The 15,307-nt window shown below is 47.6% G+C and overlaps 5 protein-coding genes across 5 annotated transcripts; 3 read left to right on the forward strand and 2 right to left on the reverse strand.

The window, feature by feature from the left end:
• Positions 1 to 564: 564 nt before the first annotated feature.
• Positions 565 to 3,392, forward strand: LOC117583430 (synaptic vesicular amine transporter). Its single transcript, XM_034271729.1, has 6 exons — positions 565 to 1,270; positions 1,335 to 1,856; positions 1,919 to 2,520; positions 2,579 to 2,795; positions 2,860 to 2,984; positions 3,041 to 3,392. The coding sequence occupies exons 1-6, from the start codon at positions 1,090 to 1,092 to the stop codon at positions 3,131 to 3,133; spliced, it is 1,740 nt and encodes a 579-aa protein (XP_034127620.1). The 5' UTR covers positions 565 to 1,089; the 3' UTR covers positions 3,134 to 3,392.
• A 54-nt stretch (positions 3,393 to 3,446) lies between these two features.
• LOC117583431 (outer dense fiber protein 3-B) lies at positions 3,447 to 4,511 on the forward strand. Its single transcript, XM_034271730.1, has 4 exons — positions 3,447 to 3,600; positions 3,665 to 3,883; positions 3,934 to 4,120; positions 4,177 to 4,511. Exons 1-4 carry the CDS (start codon positions 3,582 to 3,584, stop codon positions 4,439 to 4,441), a joined length of 690 nt encoding a protein of 229 aa, XP_034127621.1. The 5' UTR covers positions 3,447 to 3,581; the 3' UTR covers positions 4,442 to 4,511.
• Positions 4,512 to 4,892: 381 nt separating this feature from the next.
• On the forward strand, positions 4,893 to 10,376 carry LOC117583749 ((E3-independent) E2 ubiquitin-conjugating enzyme UBE2O). The gene is made up of 10 exons (XM_034272268.1): positions 4,893 to 5,109; positions 5,188 to 5,553; positions 5,739 to 6,001; positions 6,077 to 6,269; positions 6,343 to 6,586; positions 6,653 to 7,460; positions 7,522 to 8,392; positions 8,460 to 9,483; positions 9,541 to 9,759; positions 9,821 to 10,376. Exons 2-10 carry the CDS (start codon positions 5,206 to 5,208, stop codon positions 10,069 to 10,071), a joined length of 4,221 nt encoding a protein of 1,406 aa, XP_034128159.1. The 5' UTR covers positions 4,893 to 5,109; positions 5,188 to 5,205; the 3' UTR covers positions 10,072 to 10,376.
• Positions 10,377 to 10,463: 87 nt separating this feature from the next.
• On the reverse strand, positions 10,464 to 12,036 carry LOC117583751 (spaetzle-processing enzyme). Its single transcript, XM_034272270.1, has 4 exons — positions 11,894 to 12,036; positions 11,427 to 11,813; positions 11,058 to 11,367; positions 10,464 to 11,005 (listed from the first exon to the last, which is right to left on the reverse strand). The coding sequence occupies exons 1-4, from the start codon at positions 11,961 to 11,963 to the stop codon at positions 10,579 to 10,581; spliced, it is 1,194 nt and encodes a 397-aa protein (XP_034128161.1). The 5' UTR covers positions 11,964 to 12,036; the 3' UTR covers positions 10,464 to 10,578.
• Positions 12,037 to 12,717: 681 nt separating this feature from the next.
• LOC117583750 (eukaryotic translation initiation factor 3 subunit D-1) lies at positions 12,718 to 14,902 on the reverse strand. Its single transcript, XM_034272269.1, has 3 exons — positions 14,601 to 14,902; positions 13,540 to 14,474; positions 12,718 to 13,470 (listed from the first exon to the last, which is right to left on the reverse strand). Exons 1-3 carry the CDS (start codon positions 14,797 to 14,799, stop codon positions 12,907 to 12,909), a joined length of 1,698 nt encoding a protein of 565 aa, XP_034128160.1. The 5' UTR covers positions 14,800 to 14,902; the 3' UTR covers positions 12,718 to 12,906.
• Positions 14,903 to 15,307: the final 405 nt, after the last annotated feature.

The following is a 15,307-nucleotide window of genomic DNA, read 5'->3' on the forward strand; positions in this document are numbered from 1 at the left end:
AAAGAGTACTCAACTCTGGGCTGAAGCAATCCGTCACAAATTTTGAGGGGACTAAATTTAAACGGCTGAAAATTCAATGAAACGGAAAATGTGACTAAAGGCCAACAAATCCATAGCCTGCTTATCGGGGCCGTGGCAAACACTCGTTCAGCTCGGGCCGCGCGAAGCCTTTAAGCCAGTGCTTAAAGCCCCCGCGACGCAGTACTATGGCAGAGGGAGATTTAATAATAAAGAATCCTATGCCATGGATACATCTTTAAAGTCATGTGTGTGTGTGTGTGTGTGTGTGTGAACATTTGCTCTCTGTCCCGCAACGAAAAACTATCAACAAGCCAATAGAAACATGAGCGAATTTATGATTTGGCCACCAAAGAATAATGAATGCTCTTTCCCCAAAAATGTTTACAAAGTGTGAATGAATTTTGTCCGCTATTGAATGGGATTTCCATCTAGAAATATTTATTACATTGGAAGATTATTGGAAGTTTTATTTATGGAAGCAGCTTAAAGCCTTAACATTTTTTATATATTTGAAATGAATAACTTTGGACCTTTTTCAGACTGTCCACAAAGTTCATAGACAGGATGTGCACTCTCTCCAATTTGAATAACTTTTGGCCTACACCACTCGAAGAGGTCAGCCTCAATTTCATGTTCAACACAAACAGCAAAGCATAGAAAATATATAGGAACGGAGCACTGATGAAACCTCGTTCGGGGCACCCGGCCCATCATCCTGCTCGGGACTCGGACCCGGACTCGGAAGTCGCCTCGGTTCGCAGGCTGTCAATAAAATAGAACGGCAACTTGTCGCTCCCTTTCAATATTCGCAAACTCGTCGTTGAGGCAGCAACACCCACCTGTTGTTGGTTCCTGCTCAACTGGTGCTGTCGTCGTGTGTGTGAGGGAACGAACACACTAGTGAGTGTGTGTGTATGTGTGTGTGTCTGCATTATATTGTGTAGCATACTTTGTGGCGCGAATCGAGACTAAAAGCAAACCAAAGCCATCGAACCATATGGCAGCATAAATTGGCAGTGTCAATCAGTTTGTGAGGAAGATTTACAATTAGCTTATCGTGCGACCGACATGTCGGAGCTTTCGACACATGGCCAGCTCCAGAGGCAGGCAGCCCAAGCAGCTGCCGTCCAGCTGAATGCCTCGGCCAGACGCTGCTCAACGCCCGCTAATGGCAGCAGTAATCGCTGTCTCATTGCAGTGATTGTCTATCTGGCCCTGCTGCTGGATAACATGCTGCTGACCGTGATTGGTAATAGAAATTAATTAATGATAAACTTAATCAGTGTACAGAACGATTAGTTCCCATTTTGCAGTGCCTATTCTGCCAGATTATTTGGCCGGACTGGAGCTGGAGGCATCCACGCCGCTGGTCCTTAGTCTGGAGGAGACAACCCCATCCTCAAAGCTGGCCTATCGCAGTGGAGAGATGCTCGGTGGTGGGCATCAGCTACATACTGCCAAACATCCCATTCCCGGCAAATCGATGGTCAATTTTACGCTGCTTCAGATCTCCACAGAGCGCCCAACAACGTCCACAGTCACACCCATGACTACGGCGACGGCACTAATGCTAGATACCGTCCAGTCGGGCGGCACTAATGTGACCACCCCCACCAGCAAGGTAGCTCCCGATAGCCTTAAAACCAGTATTGTGCACTCAAACAGCAGCCGGAGTCTGACCTTGGCGCAGGAGAACGGTTCCATTGGCCTGCTGCTTGCCACGAAGGCTCTGGTGCAATTAATTTTCAATCCGATTGTCGGCAACGCGACCGGCAAGTTTGGCTACCGCCTGCCCATTGTCGTGGGCACCTTCTTCCTGCTCGTCTCCTCTTTGGGTAAGCCCCTTTTCGTACGTTAATGACAAAAACGGATGCTATTATTGTGTCTCTACTTGCAGTGTTCACTGTGGGCGAATCCTATTGGTCGCTATTGGTGGCCCGTGCCGTTCAGGGTGTGGGCTCTGCGTGCATCAATATCTGCGGCATGAGTCTGGTGGCCCAAAGCTACCCAGAGGAGGCACGTCGCTCCAAAGTGATGGGCATCATCTTGGGCAGCATTGCATTGGGCGTGCTGCTCGGCTATCCATTCGGCGGTATCCTTTATGATCTGATGGGAAAATCCGCTCCCTTTATTATACTCTCAACGCTGATGTTCTTTAGCTTGGGCCTGCAGCTGCTGACGATGGATTTGTCTGTGCAGCCGCAGGTGGTGGTTGAGGAAACTCCCAAGTGGCGGCCACTGCTCGAATGCAAAATGATCTTGGCCATTGTGCTAGCCATCTGGTTCTCCACGTCCACGATGGCTATGCTTGAGCCGTGCTTGCCCATTTGGTTGATTCAGTACTTGAAGCCGAACAAATGGCAACTGGGAACTGTCTTCATACCCGATTCTGTGGGCTACTTTGTGGGCACCAATTTCTTTGGCAGCGTTGCCTATCGCTTTGGCCAGGTGAAGATCTCCTGCATCAGTCTGCTGCTGGTGGGAATCGCCTCTATTTTGGTATGTACTTGCTTTATTCTATGAATTAAACCATATTTAATTACTTCTTTGCCTGTAGATCCCCAGCGCGACGACTGTTAGCCAGCTACTGTTGCCGCACTTTGCTTTAGGTCTTGGCATTGGGGTGATTGACGCTGCTCTCGTGCCGCTGCTGGCCACCTTTGTAGATGCTACATTGGCCCAAGAGGAGCAGGGTGAGGTTAGCACTCCCATTTCCAGCTACGGCACTGTCTATGCCATACAACAGACATCTGTTAGCCTGGCCTATTGCTTGGGTAAGTCTCTAGTCTGATCTCTCAGCGTGAACTCTTCTATTCGGTTTTTATTCTGCCTTTATAGCTCCATTGATTGGTGGAGAGATGGCTCAGACCTTTGGCTTTGCCTGGCTAATGCGCATGGTGGGCATATGCAACATGATCTATGGCCCCATACTGGTTTATCTCTATCACAAATACGATCCAAAGGTAAGCATAATCTCTGATAAAATAGGTCTGTATATAATTATATTTCTTACTCGCAGATCCTAAGGGAACAACATAATGACATGCTGCTTCAAAGCAGTGGTCGTGGCTCTCGTTATAAGCAGCTCTACAACTCCATGGACGTGGAATAGCCCGCCCGACTTAGCCCATGAATCCTCGTAATTATTAAGCAATCAATTTAAAGATTTATTTTTTTATTCGTCTTTTTTTGGCTCATCTAAAGCAATATATTTGGAGATCATTTTTCTGTACCCATGGAAGAGGGTGTAAAGGGAATTTCCATTCAAATATCTCTCGAATCTCCGCATGTCTAAATCACTTAACAATGTTTCCAATTCATTCAAGATAGTATCATATTCAACTTTTCCAATAAAGATCCAATATGTCACAATATGTCCCTTGCGTATTTCCTTACAAAGTAGTCGTTGAATTTAATTTTTATTGTCCCATCATGGAGGGCTTTTGGAATTTTCATTCTATTTTTGGTGTCCGTTCGGCAAACAACTCTTTTTTGAGTTCAAAATTTTCAATAAAATATTTTTTTCTAATATTCCCCCAAAACTAACAAAATAATACAAAATGGCGGTGCGACCTGTAGGTGAGGAAAATTTGACAGTTAAAAACGTCTAAGGATTAGGGATAATGTGTTTTGTTGTCTGCAGGACCTGGCCCGGGCGCTTATATGCTGCCACCCACTTTGGGCTACGATCGTCACGATTCGCGTAAGCAGCGCCTACCCCAGTATTCCTTTGGAATGCGAACCAACTTTCAGGGGAGCAACATTGGACCTGGTGCCGGTGCCTACAAGGTCGACAAGCTGACGAGATATGGCAAGGCTGGTGGCTTGGAGTACTCGATAGCTCCGCGATTGAAAACCATTGGTAAGCGAATGGATAATGTGCAGTGGTCACCTTTCAACCCGTAATTGCAGATAAAAGAGTTGGTCCTGGTCCCGGGGCACATGATGTGCATCTAAAGCCCTTTTTCACGGGCATCAATGCGCCGTCCTACTCCATGGGTCTGCGCACGGACTACAATTTCAAGAAACACGGACCTGGTCCGAACGCCTACAAGTATGACGTCAACACCGTAAAACAAGCCGCGCCAGCGTACAGCATGTGAGTAGCTCAGTCCTTGCAGCCAGTGCAGCTGATATAATTCAATCTTTATTTAGGGGACTGCAAACAAAGACGCTCACAAAGGGTTTGTCACCTGGTCCTGCTGCCTATGCTCCTGGCGATATCAATGTGAACTTGACCCGCGCCCCGCAATACTCAATGTCGCCGCGTGTGGGCCTGGCGGCTAAGGGCGTGGGTCCAGGCCCCAACTTCTACGATCTGATGTACTACCGTCCCGGCAAATCTGGACAGGCCTATTCGTTCGGTGTGCGCCACTCGCAGTTCGCGCCGCCCATGATAGTTAGGTGTGATAACATGTAAAAAGGGGGGGGTGCAATATTAGAACAAATATGTACAAAATTTCCGTCAAATAAAATGGGTCAAACAATAAGTTATTCTATTTATTCGTACATACATATAGGGGTATTTAAAAATACTTTTGGGATTTCTTAGAATGTCATGAAGTAGGCGTCAAGCGTTATGTAAATATACACAAGGAAATAATAGGGAAAACAAAAAATATCTGTGATCAATTTCTGGAAAAAAATTTTCTATGCTGTGTTTTGACCAAGTATATTATTTAAATTTTTATGCAGCAGTTGCAGCGCCTACAAGTGCCCGTTTACTGCATACTTTTCGGCATATTTTGACGTCCAAATTGAGTAGATTTACTGGCTTTTGGTATTTTTTATTCCCTTTTGGTATATAGCGAAATATTTTTGAGGGCCTGCCGGTAAATTTTCTCTGTAAGTCGTCTGTCACACTGAGACTAGTCTCGTTTTGTTTTTGTTGTAGAATTTGAATGTTTTATTTATAGTTTTAATTTCAAAAGAAATCGGAAAGAAAATTTACTTGCACACCGAATATAACCGCGTAAAAATTGATTGCGGGCTCAATAGCGTTTTCCGTATAGAGTCGTGTCGCACCAGAGAGTTGCCGTAAAAATCGTTTAAAGGAGTCCAAGTCGTTGGGAACTCGCCACGCAAATTGTAAATCGTTTGTCCAACTAAGCTCGAAGGCGCTGCACCAGTATATCGCAAGCTATAATTTCTCTCCTATGAACACAGTTCATCATTGGTAATAATATGTCGAGTCGTGAGGCGGGTGCTGACAAAAATGTTGGCACCCTCCCTAAAAACCTGGTGGAGGACACAGAAGAGCTTCGCCAGGGAGGCGGTGCATCAAGCATTCGCAAGACGGGCGGCGGAGCAGTCGAGTCCCGGAATGAAAAAAAAAACAGCCCCTGCCTTTTCTTTTTCGAGGATGAGGTCTTTCGCATTGATTCGCGGGGTCGCGTGCACTTTGGGGTCGTAACCGAGACGGCCGAGTCGCACTCATCGGAGGACGAGGATGATAACGATCCGCTGTTTACGGGCGAGGTTCGTGTGTCCTTCTATCCCGATGGCAAGGAACAGATTCGAAAGGAGTCAGCGGTAAGTACAGCCACCCCGTTGAGGTTATGTAACTGGCATTGACATTGCCGTTGGCATTGCCACTGGCCTACAAATAACTGTACATAACTGTTTGAACAACTGTTTTTTTTTTTCGGCACTGACACGTGTTTGTTTTCTCTTTCGTTGTTCCTCTCTTCTGGTTTCCTCAACGTTTGGCTTTGCAGATTGGCCTCGCAGACCGCACATTGATGCCTGGCGATGTTGTGCGTCGCCGCCTGCCTGGCCAGAGAGATCTCACTGGGCCGTCTGGCTATGTGAGGAATGTTAGCGTGACGGCGGACGTGAAGGTGCTTGGCTCCAAGTTCGTCATCAAGAATGTACCTGCGGAGCGTTTTCGTCCGATCTCACAGTGGGCACGTGATGTAACCGTATGCTTTGACACCTGGGTGGGCACCACCATCAATGTGGACGAGGTCGCTGTGCTCAGGTAGCCTACTCGTACATACCATCGCCAGTGGCTTGTTTAATTCGTTGATTTCTTTGGTTTTTGTTTGTTTGGTAGAACTTGCAATGGAGGCAAGTTTGAAATTGGATCGTCCTGTTTCCACAAGTTCAGGGATGCAACGATGCCTGAAGTACTCACTCAAAATGTGATGTTTCCCGGCAACGTGGTTGTGGGTCGTCTGCCGTCCTGTGATCGCTTTCAAAATCTAACTCCGGATATACCATTGCCCGCAAATCGCAAGCGAGCCTTGGTAAGAATGCAAACAAAAGCAATTAAATGAAGCGCAAAGATTTAACTTTTATTGTTGTATCCGTCAACCATAGTATGTCGTGGAATCGATCAAAACCCTTGGAGTGAACGTGGCCTGGACATGTCGTGCCACCACAAACGACTGCAATGGCGATCCTCTCAAGCAGCCAAAAACTCATATCTTGGGCGAAGAATTGAAGAAAATGAAGCGCCTCAATCTCTATGAATCTTACATGCTTCAAATTCACGATCGATTCTTCCTAACATATTCAAAACACGATACACTGCTCGATCAACAGGAGTGGGAGGATGAAATCTGTAAGATATTTACGGATTGTTTGACGAATATAAAGTTTAATGCACGATTTCACTTTCCCATTCCAGCGGCTAAATATAAGTCCATTTACGAAAATCAGGGAATTGTCGAGACTAAACGGAGCAAGCCGAAAGGCTCCAGTAGTGGCAATGCCCGCAATATGCCCAAAATTCGACGCCTTTCGAATAAGTCTGTCAATTCGCGTTCACGTTCCAATGGCGATATCGAAGCCGTCGCCAATGTCTCACTCAAAGGCCGCGAAGCGGGCACTGGCTCGTCCCCAAAGCTTTCAACAAGCAACCATGACGAGTCCGCGGAACTGACTGAGGATGGTGATGGCGAAGAAGTATGCCTAGACGTGACTACAGAATCGGAAGGCCAAGAGGAACTGGCAGCCGGACCACTACCAGTGGCAAGTGATGATAAGAATAAGACACCAGTGGCTTACTCCACAAATACGAGTGGTGTTGGCGGTAGTGTTGCTGGCGCAGCTTATAATCAGCAGCGGATCTCCGTGCGGATTGGCAAACGTTCCTCCAAAAAGAAGAAGCTTCAAAAGAAGACACTCACATCACCATTTATTAAGAAACATATAGATCCTCGCGACGGTGATGAGATTGTGGTGGAGACATTAGTGGTACGCAGCACCGCGACCGTCGTGTGGCAGGATGGCAGCGTGGAGGAGAACATTCAGTCGACCCATCTTTATCCCATACACCATCTGGACAATCAAGAGTTCTTTCCGGGTGACTTTGTAAGCAAGGGGAACGAGAACAACCTCTCGCAGACCGAATATGGCGTAATACAGTCCGTGGATCATGATGAACGTATTGCGAAGGTCAAATGGTTCAATATTTATACCAAAAAGGACACAGTGTATGTATTTATTTTTTCATATTTCATGCAGAGGATAATTTCTTATCATTATCCTTTTCAGTCCCACATGCAAGGAGGTGGAGGAGCTGAGCGTTTATGATTTGAAGGATCACGCCGACTATCAGTATCGACCCGGCACCATGGTCATTAGGGTCTCGAATTTTACAAACGAGAATGTCAACTCGACAGCTGGCCAGGTGATCGACAACTTTCCCGATGGCCGTGTGCGCGTCTGGTGGGCCTTGGGACATATTACCATGTGCTATCCACAGGATCTCTTTGAGATCAATCAGAGTGATCAGGACCACGATGGCTATCTGTCCGATGGGTCGGACAACTCGTGGGAGACCCAGTCGGAGGATAGTATGCACGGCCAGCTCACAGAGAAAGAGCACATCATAACGGGCATCGATAGCGTGAGCGATGCACTGGGTAAGCTCGAGAAGATCCACAATCTGTTGCCGGACGCTGAAAAGTCAGAGGTGCACATAGATCTGGTTACCATTTATGCTAATTGTCATTACCTGGATCGCCTGCTGAAGACCAGCTTCTTTGGCCCGGATCATTTCGAGCACACTTTGGACTCGAATCGCATCTCCGAAACCTACAGGGCCATCCAAAGTATAATTAATGTTGATGCTGATATGGACTTAGCCACGACGCCATTGAGGCTCCAGATTGATGGCCCACCTGTAAGCGCCCAGTCGACATCGACGCCAACAAAGCGAAAATCATCAACCGAAATAGACGAAGTTCAATGCAAGCGAGCTGGCGACATTGTCACCGAGGAGGAGGAAGAGCCAGCAGCCACAGAGGAAGATAATTGCGAAAACTCAAAGTTGATAGCCAAATATCGTTGCGAATATAATCATTTGATCGAAGTGGCGCGTAATAGTATTCTCGTAGCTTTTGAAATACGGAATAAGACAAAGGTAAGGGCTATTTTTTGGTCAAGTCAAGTGTAGATTTTTAGCATACTTTAATTTTATATTCAATCAGAATGATTCTGGAGTTCACTCACGGGGCGAGAACAGCATGAGCGAGCTGACCAACTCGGCCAGCGATCGTGATCCTGTCGAGCCAAAAGTGGATCAGACGCCGTCGCCGTCGCCTACTGAGGCGAAGCCACAGGTGGTTGCTGAGTTTACGGACAGCTGCCGCACCGAAACCATCGAGATGTTTGCTCTGCTTATTAAGGAACAATTGTCGAAATGCCGCAAGTTGGTTAATGATAAAATCAAACGTGCACGCAGAGAGGCACAAGAAGCGAAAGATACAGATGAAGAACATTCAGATGGCACTTATGATATTGAAACAGTGGACATCGCCATCGACCTCCACGAGGTGGAATCGGCGCAGCCAATACCTAAGGTGGAAGTTGAACAGAGCCTGTTAAAATGCGATGCCATGGAGCACACATTGGACCTGAACGCATTGTCAGAGTCGCTGCCACCCATTAATCGCCCAATGGCCTGCTCATCGCCCTCGCCCACACCTGAAATTGTCTCTCCAACTCGCAACTCACCCGTTTGCGAGAACTGCTTCGAGGTGCTGCCCAATGCACCGCTTTCACATCGCTTCATTCGCAGTACGGTTATACCGGCGAACAAGGCGCAGTACCAGCGATCTATTCAGCGTGAGTACTCCCTGCTGCAGTTGTCGCTGCCACCGGGAGTTATTGTGCGTGCCTACGAGGATCGTATGGATCTCATGTCTGTGATGATGGTGGGACCCAAGCGCACGCCCTACCAGAATGCCTTGTTCTTCTTCGACTTTCAAATGGGTCGCGACTACCCGAAGGCTCCGCCAATCTGTCATTACACCAGCTACTGCACGGAGCGTCTCAATCCGAACCTGTACGAAGAGGGCAAGGTGTGCGTATCCCTGCTCGGCACTTGGTCAGGGCGTGACACAGAAATGTGGTCGATTACCAGCACCATGTTGCAGGTGCTCGTCTCGATACAGGGCCTCATACTGGTCGATGAGCCCTACTATAATGAGGCCGGCTATGAGAAGCAACGCGGTAAGCAATTACATACTCGAAAAATCAAAAAACAAATTTAATATCGAACTTTTTTAGGCACACAACTGGGCCAAGAGAACTCTCGGGTCTATAACGAAATGGCAATCATAAAACTAGCCCATTCCACGGTCAAGCAGCTGCAGAATCCGCCGCTCATCTTCCGCAATGAATTGATTCAGCACTTTAAGGAGTTTGGCACAGAGTTGTATGACCGCATACAGGCATGGGCCGATTACTCATCTGAGGCACAACGCCTGAAAATTACCAGCATTAAGGGTGAGTCTGTCTGCCCTCTGGGTTGATATATTGAATTGCATGACACATGGACATATTTTAGAAATGCCGGCGGAGTACAAGGCCCCATGCGAGATGCCCGAGTTTCCCCTACTCCCGTGCAGCCGTGGATTTTGCGTTGCGGTCAAGGGTGTTCTAGCTCAACTGAAACCTGCATTGGATGCATTAAATACTGCACCGAATCCCGCAATGGATGACGTGGAACCCGCTTTGGAAGCCATCGATGAGTCGACTGCCGAGTGGATGGCCGTCGAAACTGGAAAGGCGCCACGCGCTGCACCAGAGGAGGGTTAATTTCAAGCCCTCTCCAGCAATGCCAGCGTTTTATATAAATACACTCGAATCTCTATTTTTAAGCCTATTCGAATTGCTGGCAATCGCCCCCTTTACTTATACAAAATGTACTTCTAAATTAAATTCAATTTGTTTATGTTGTCACACATCCATTAAATAATATCTGCTGAGTTCTAGAATATATAAGCAGCAAATATGTACGTATAATAAGTAGCGATTAGCTAAGCCAATTGGTCTAATGTAGGGAATGTCACAAAGAAGGTTTTATTTGTATCATTTAAGTTGGCCCCAAATATCGGATGTTATTTTTGCACGTGTTCTACTACCTAATTTTGAATTTGAATCTGTGTTTTGTTTCGCATTCCACTTTAAAAGAGAGAGAGAGAGGGAGCTTAGCATAATTTATGTTTAATAGCTACTCCTGCGCACCTTGCCCCAGCACTAATTGCGTGCTATATTTTAAGCTAGCAAATGCGAGAAATGTGAATAAATTAGCAACATTATTTATTATGCCTCCAATTTACGCTGTATCCAATCGACGAATGCCCCAGTTCGGGTGTAAACACCCGGCCAGCCCTGTAGGCCGCACGGATCCGGACCGTAAGACGTGATGCCAGCCACATAGAACACCTCCCTGCCGCCAGTGTTGATTGCCACCATTAGGGGACCACCAGAGTCACCGCCGCAGGTGTCAACATTCGCCTTGCCACCGGCACACAATTGGTTATCATTCAGATTCACCTTGTAGGTGCTGTACTTGTCCTGACATGCTTTCAGGTTCCACACATCGACGGTGATCTTAAGCTTGCGTGGACTGGGCACCTTCTTCTCGGTAAGACCCCAGCCAGCCACGTCCATTGCATAGCCCTCGAAGATATTCGTCCGTACATCTTCATTGATGCCCAGACAAATGGGTCTCACATAATCCGAGTAGCTGCAAGGTCACGATTAAATTAGAGCTCAGATCAGATATGACTTCCACTCACCTGACACTCTTCTTGAGACGCAATAGGGCAATGTCATTCAATTGGTCAATGGAGTTGGGCACATATGCCTCATGGATGATTCGCTTCTCCACCTCAATGTCAATGTGCGCGGGGGCACATGTCGTCTTGCCATTCTTCTCGGGCACGCAATCGGGGTCCGTATTGGTGTCCCACTCCCCTAGGCGGACGGCATGCAGGGCCGTGCCGGACATGTCCAATCGGCGACTGGCCAGGCAGTGTCCGGCTGTTAGCACATAGCGGGAGTTGATCAGAGTGCCGCCGCAGTTGAAGCTATAATCCTCGGAGAAAACTGCCAATTCGGAAGTGGATAGTATAAAACTCTCCTCATAAATTCTTGTGCCCACTCACGTTTCTTATACTGCAGTAGAACCATCCATGGGAACTCCGAGAGAGTGGTATTGCGGCCGCCCACTATGCGGTCAGCAAAATGGATGCCACATGTCTCATTGCCAGGCAGGACATTGCCCGGCAGATGCTCCTCTGCCGCATTGTTGCCATTTGCGACTTGGGCACCGCGCTTGCTCACCGGACAACAGACCAGAATGCGATTCAGCAGACCCTCCTGCCTGTTGTCCAGTCCGCACTGGCTTTTCGAGAGCAGCGTGCGTTGAGCTGGGGTCGTCTTATCCGCTTTAAGGATGGTGTAGAGGAAGGGGCAGCTCTCAATGTGGACGCAGAAGCCACGCTCCTCGCTCTGCTGCGGCGTGCAGCTGCCGAAGCTGATCTGCGCAGCATCTAAATTATATGAGTGGCAATTCGCGATGCATTAATGCACTGATTAAAACCGGTTCTTGGCCCCCTGAAGGACGGCTCACCAGCTCGTTGTGCACTGGCGCCTAGCAGCAATAGCAGCGGGAGCAGTACTAGCTTCTGATCCGTCAGCATATTGGCAGATTACGATTGATCTGGTCGCAATGCGCTTCTAGACGAGACTGAAGGCACACTCCAGTGGTTGAGCCGGTTTGAGTCTCATTAATTAGCCTCTGACGAGATTATTAAGCGCGTTATCGCGAGAGTCAAACGACAGCGTGTCAAAGGTGTCCCAAGATAGAGAATTACACACTGATAAATATGAACATCTGTATGTATGTATGTATGTACATAGGTGGAGGATTTTCCCGGTGATTCCAGTTGGCATTGTGGAAAGTAATATGTTCAAATTCCTGTAATGATTAATGTGCAGTCTATAAATTCTTAACCAGACGTCTTTTATGACGCTATGGGCGCTAAGCTCTCTATTCAGCTGGTGAAGCGGTTACTGAGCGGCTTCGAAACGGTTATCTAGCGGTCGCATAACGATTGTGGAGCGGCTCCGTTGAGGAGCCATTCTCCCATACATGTGCAGCATACATCGGCTGACCAGAATTGATCAATGCCCTACCGAAGTCAAAGTACGTTCCTCAGCAGACGCAGAGTCCCTTTACTTTAAGCCACTGTCATATTGTTGATCTTGCTTTTCTGCAGTAGTTGCAGTAACAGCGGAAGCATAAGCCCCCTCTTGGATCACGGTTCGTTTGTGTTCAATCAAAAACTGCACTACATGCCATGGCCTATATATAAAAATTTAACTTTAGATCGCTTTTACTAGAAATGCTGTAGCAATTGACAAAGAGGCACCCTCCAGTAAAGAATAGGTTCGTCGTTTCGCCTTCTGTGGTTTACTAGGAATACGCTGCAGATACAACTCAGATACAGATTCTTACAACTAGCGCCTAGAACACGTATACTTCTGCGAAGGGACATTTGTTATCAATGATTTTATGGTTAATAAAAAGTCTGTAACCCCTTCCAATTGTGGCGGGAAGTGGGTGCTGAATGCGTGTGTCGTCTAAGGTTTGTTGCTGTTGTTCGCGTAATTGTAGACTTGCTGGAAACCCTCACCATCATCGCCCTCACCATCGTCCGAGTCATCGGAATCGAATGTGTTGTCGGGGATATCGTAGAGACGAATGATCGGCTTGTTGGGATCCTTCATGATCAGATATTTGCCATCCTTCTGCTTCATCACCAAGTCAATGATGCAACGGAGCACGCCCCAGGCATTGTCCATGCTCAAATTGATCTGCGTGGCGAACTCGTGAGGCTTGAACTGCTGCGTGCCCAGAATGACATGCCGCGAATGATCTCTCGGGTTGATACGCGACACATAGCCCAGCTTCAGCTGATCGGAGCCCGCGAGGACGGCCTGGACTGTCCACTTGGCCAGCTTGCAGGCGTTGTTGCGCAACTCATTGGCCAGAACAGCTCCGCGCTGTGTGTCCAACTTCTGGCGCCATTCAACGCCGTTGGCCAGCTTGGAGTCCCACTCATTGAGGGCCTTGATCGACATGAACTGCGGCTCGCCACTGGGTGTCTGCAGCACTCCGTCGTGTTCGCAACGCGCCACCAGAACCTACAACACACACATCGAAGGGAATGGGTTAGAGCAATGCTTTGAGGATTTTCATGGCATTTTGCTTACAATATCGCTGCCGAGCTCCCACTTCTTGTAGCGATAGCCCACGCTGGCCACCTGGATGTCCTCGTCTTCGCTAATGAAGGGATTGGGCTCCTCAAACTTGAACTTGGCCTCCTGGTCGCCGGTCTTGAGCACCTGCTGGCTGAAGTTGTGGTTGATAAAGGTGGCCTCGATGGCCAGATTGCGGGGCGAGTTGCAAGAGCTGTCATCGTCGGTTGGGGGCTCCACGCTGCTCTCGTTCACAGTCAACAAATCGAACTCCGTGTGATCACGCTTGTCCATGAAGATCTTGTCGCCAACCTTCTCAATGACAATGTCCCAGGAGTAGTTGGAGCGCGTCGAGCACATAATGGTGGCCAGAATAGCATCTGTGGCAAATACATTGCCCACGGTCTTGGACAGACGACGAATAACCGGATCGTCGGTGGTGGTCACCGTGTGCACAATGCGATCGATCTTCTGCAGCGGCTTCTCGTTCTTCACGTTGATTCGGTCATAGGTCTTGTCGTAGTACTCCAGAGTGCCGCAGGTGGCGATATCGACACCGTCCTTGATATTGGGCAGCGACAGCTTCATGAGACGAGGGAAGTCCATCTCCTCAATGGAAGCCCAGTCGGCGCGCACGGCCACCGAGGATTCGCGCATCTTTGGTGGTGGACCGCGATGACCGAACTTCTTGCCCATGCCGCGACGGGTATCGCGAGCCTTCACATTCTTGCCATTGAGAGTGGTCATGCCGTGGTGATGGTGGCTGTGGTTGTTCAGACCGCCACGGGGATTGCGACCGCGACCACCGCGTCCGCGCATGTTGCGGAAGCGTCCGCGCTGGTGAGGCGGCTTCTGCACGCGGGCCGTGTCGACCAAGTGGAACGTGGTCTCGTCCTCCTCATGGTAGTACGAGTACTGGATGCCAGTGCCGAAGCTGGACGCGTACTTGTCTGAAAATAACACAAAAACACAACAACGCTATAACCTCTGCCACGACGCATGCACATAACCTCACTTTGTGAGCGTACAAATGTGAGGAAATGCGAATTTTAAATGTAGTTCTGTATAGCACTTACTCTGGTACTTCTTGTCGTTGTTCGAGGTGCTCGTCCAGTCGCAGATCTTGCCCAGGCGATCGTTCTTGCTGAACGGCTGGTAGGGTACATCCTTAAACGTGTCCGGCAGTTCGCATGGTCCCCAGCCCCGCTCGTTGAACTGCACGGTCGGTTTCTCGAAGGACGGAAACTGCGCCGCGGTGTTTATGGTCTCGCTCATCGCACGTTTTATACTCTCTATCTGTTTCTTTAATTGATTTTATGCAATTTATCCCAGAATTACAGAATTTAAAATTGAAAAAAAATTTTATTTCGCGAATCACTTGTTCAGTGTGACCGCGGATTTATCGACAAAATATACCATCGGGGCCTCGAAAATACACCGAAATATACTTTTCCATTTTCAAAATATACCGTAAAATATATCTAAAAACATTTTCCTCGATTTTGATGTTAAGTTTAATATTACCAGCTGGTTGGGTTACTCAGCTTTAAAAATGTAATTTTACTCAAATTAAACCGATTAAACTTATTAAATATTCGATTATATACCATACATATTATATTTTGTTGTTGTTATTTAATCCCCACAGCGAAATTGGTTGTTATGATATGTTGAATTTTAGAAAAAATAATTGTACTGAAAATTGAATTCGTGATTCTAAGAAATACCCCACAAAATATACCGAAATATTTTGGTGCTTTTTGGTATTTTACAACACGGCTGA

The sequence above is a fragment of the Drosophila guanche genome, unplaced genomic scaffold (genome assembly GCF_900245975.1).
Source record: "Drosophila guanche unplaced genomic scaffold, DGUA_6, whole genome shotgun sequence".
Taxonomy (NCBI): Eukaryota; Metazoa; Arthropoda; class Insecta; order Diptera; family Drosophilidae; genus Drosophila; species Drosophila guanche.

What these genes read in the sequence shown, in the direction of transcription:
- LOC117583430 (XM_034271729.1), top strand. Translation starts at nt 1,090, where the DNA reads ATGTCGGAGCTTTCGACACATGGCCAGCTCCAGAGGCAGGCAGCCCAA. An exon ending in CATGCTGCTGACCGTGATTG is followed by an intron (nt 1,271 to 1,334) that starts GTAATAGAAATT and finishes CCCATTTTGCAG; the next exon opens with TGCCTATTCTGCCAGATTAT. An exon ending in TAGCCTGGCCTATTGCTTGG is followed by an intron (nt 2,796 to 2,859) that starts GTAAGTCTCTAG and finishes CTGCCTTTATAG; the next exon opens with CTCCATTGATTGGTGGAGAG.
- LOC117583431 (XM_034271730.1), top strand. An exon ending in TCCGCGATTGAAAACCATTG is followed by an intron (nt 3,884 to 3,933) that starts GTAAGCGAATGG and finishes CCGTAATTGCAG; the next exon opens with ATAAAAGAGTTGGTCCTGGT. An exon ending in GCCGCGCCAGCGTACAGCAT is followed by an intron (nt 4,121 to 4,176) that starts GTGAGTAGCTCA and finishes ATCTTTATTTAG; the next exon opens with GGGACTGCAAACAAAGACGC.
- LOC117583749 (XM_034272268.1), top strand. Translation starts at nt 5,206, where the DNA reads ATGTCGAGTCGTGAGGCGGGTGCTGACAAAAATGTTGGCACCCTCCCT. An exon ending in AGATTCGAAAGGAGTCAGCG is followed by an intron (nt 5,554 to 5,738) that starts GTAAGTACAGCC and finishes TTGGCTTTGCAG; the next exon opens with ATTGGCCTCGCAGACCGCAC. An exon ending in GAAAATTACCAGCATTAAGG is followed by an intron (nt 9,760 to 9,820) that starts GTGAGTCTGTCT and finishes GACATATTTTAG; the next exon opens with AAATGCCGGCGGAGTACAAG.
- LOC117583751 (XM_034272270.1), bottom strand. Translation starts at nt 11,963, where the DNA reads ATGCTGACGGATCAGAAGCTAGTACTGCTCCCGCTGCTATTGCTGCTA. An exon ending in TCTACTGCAGTATAAGAAAC is followed by an intron (nt 11,368 to 11,426) that starts GTGAGTGGGCAC and finishes CCGAATTGGCAG; the next exon opens with TTTTCTCCGAGGATTATAGC. An exon ending in CGTCTCAAGAAGAGTGTCAG is followed by an intron (nt 11,006 to 11,057) that starts GTGAGTGGAAGT and finishes GTGACCTTGCAG; the next exon opens with CTACTCGGATTATGTGAGAC.
- LOC117583750 (XM_034272269.1), bottom strand. Translation starts at nt 14,799, where the DNA reads ATGAGCGAGACCATAAACACCGCGGCGCAGTTTCCGTCCTTCGAGAAA. An exon ending in CAACGACAAGAAGTACCAGA is followed by an intron (nt 14,475 to 14,600) that starts GTAAGTGCTATA and finishes TGTTATTTTCAG; the next exon opens with ACAAGTACGCGTCCAGCTTC. An exon ending in GGGAGCTCGGCAGCGATATT is followed by an intron (nt 13,471 to 13,539) that starts GTAAGCAAAATG and finishes TGTGTGTTGTAG; the next exon opens with GTTCTGGTGGCGCGTTGCGA.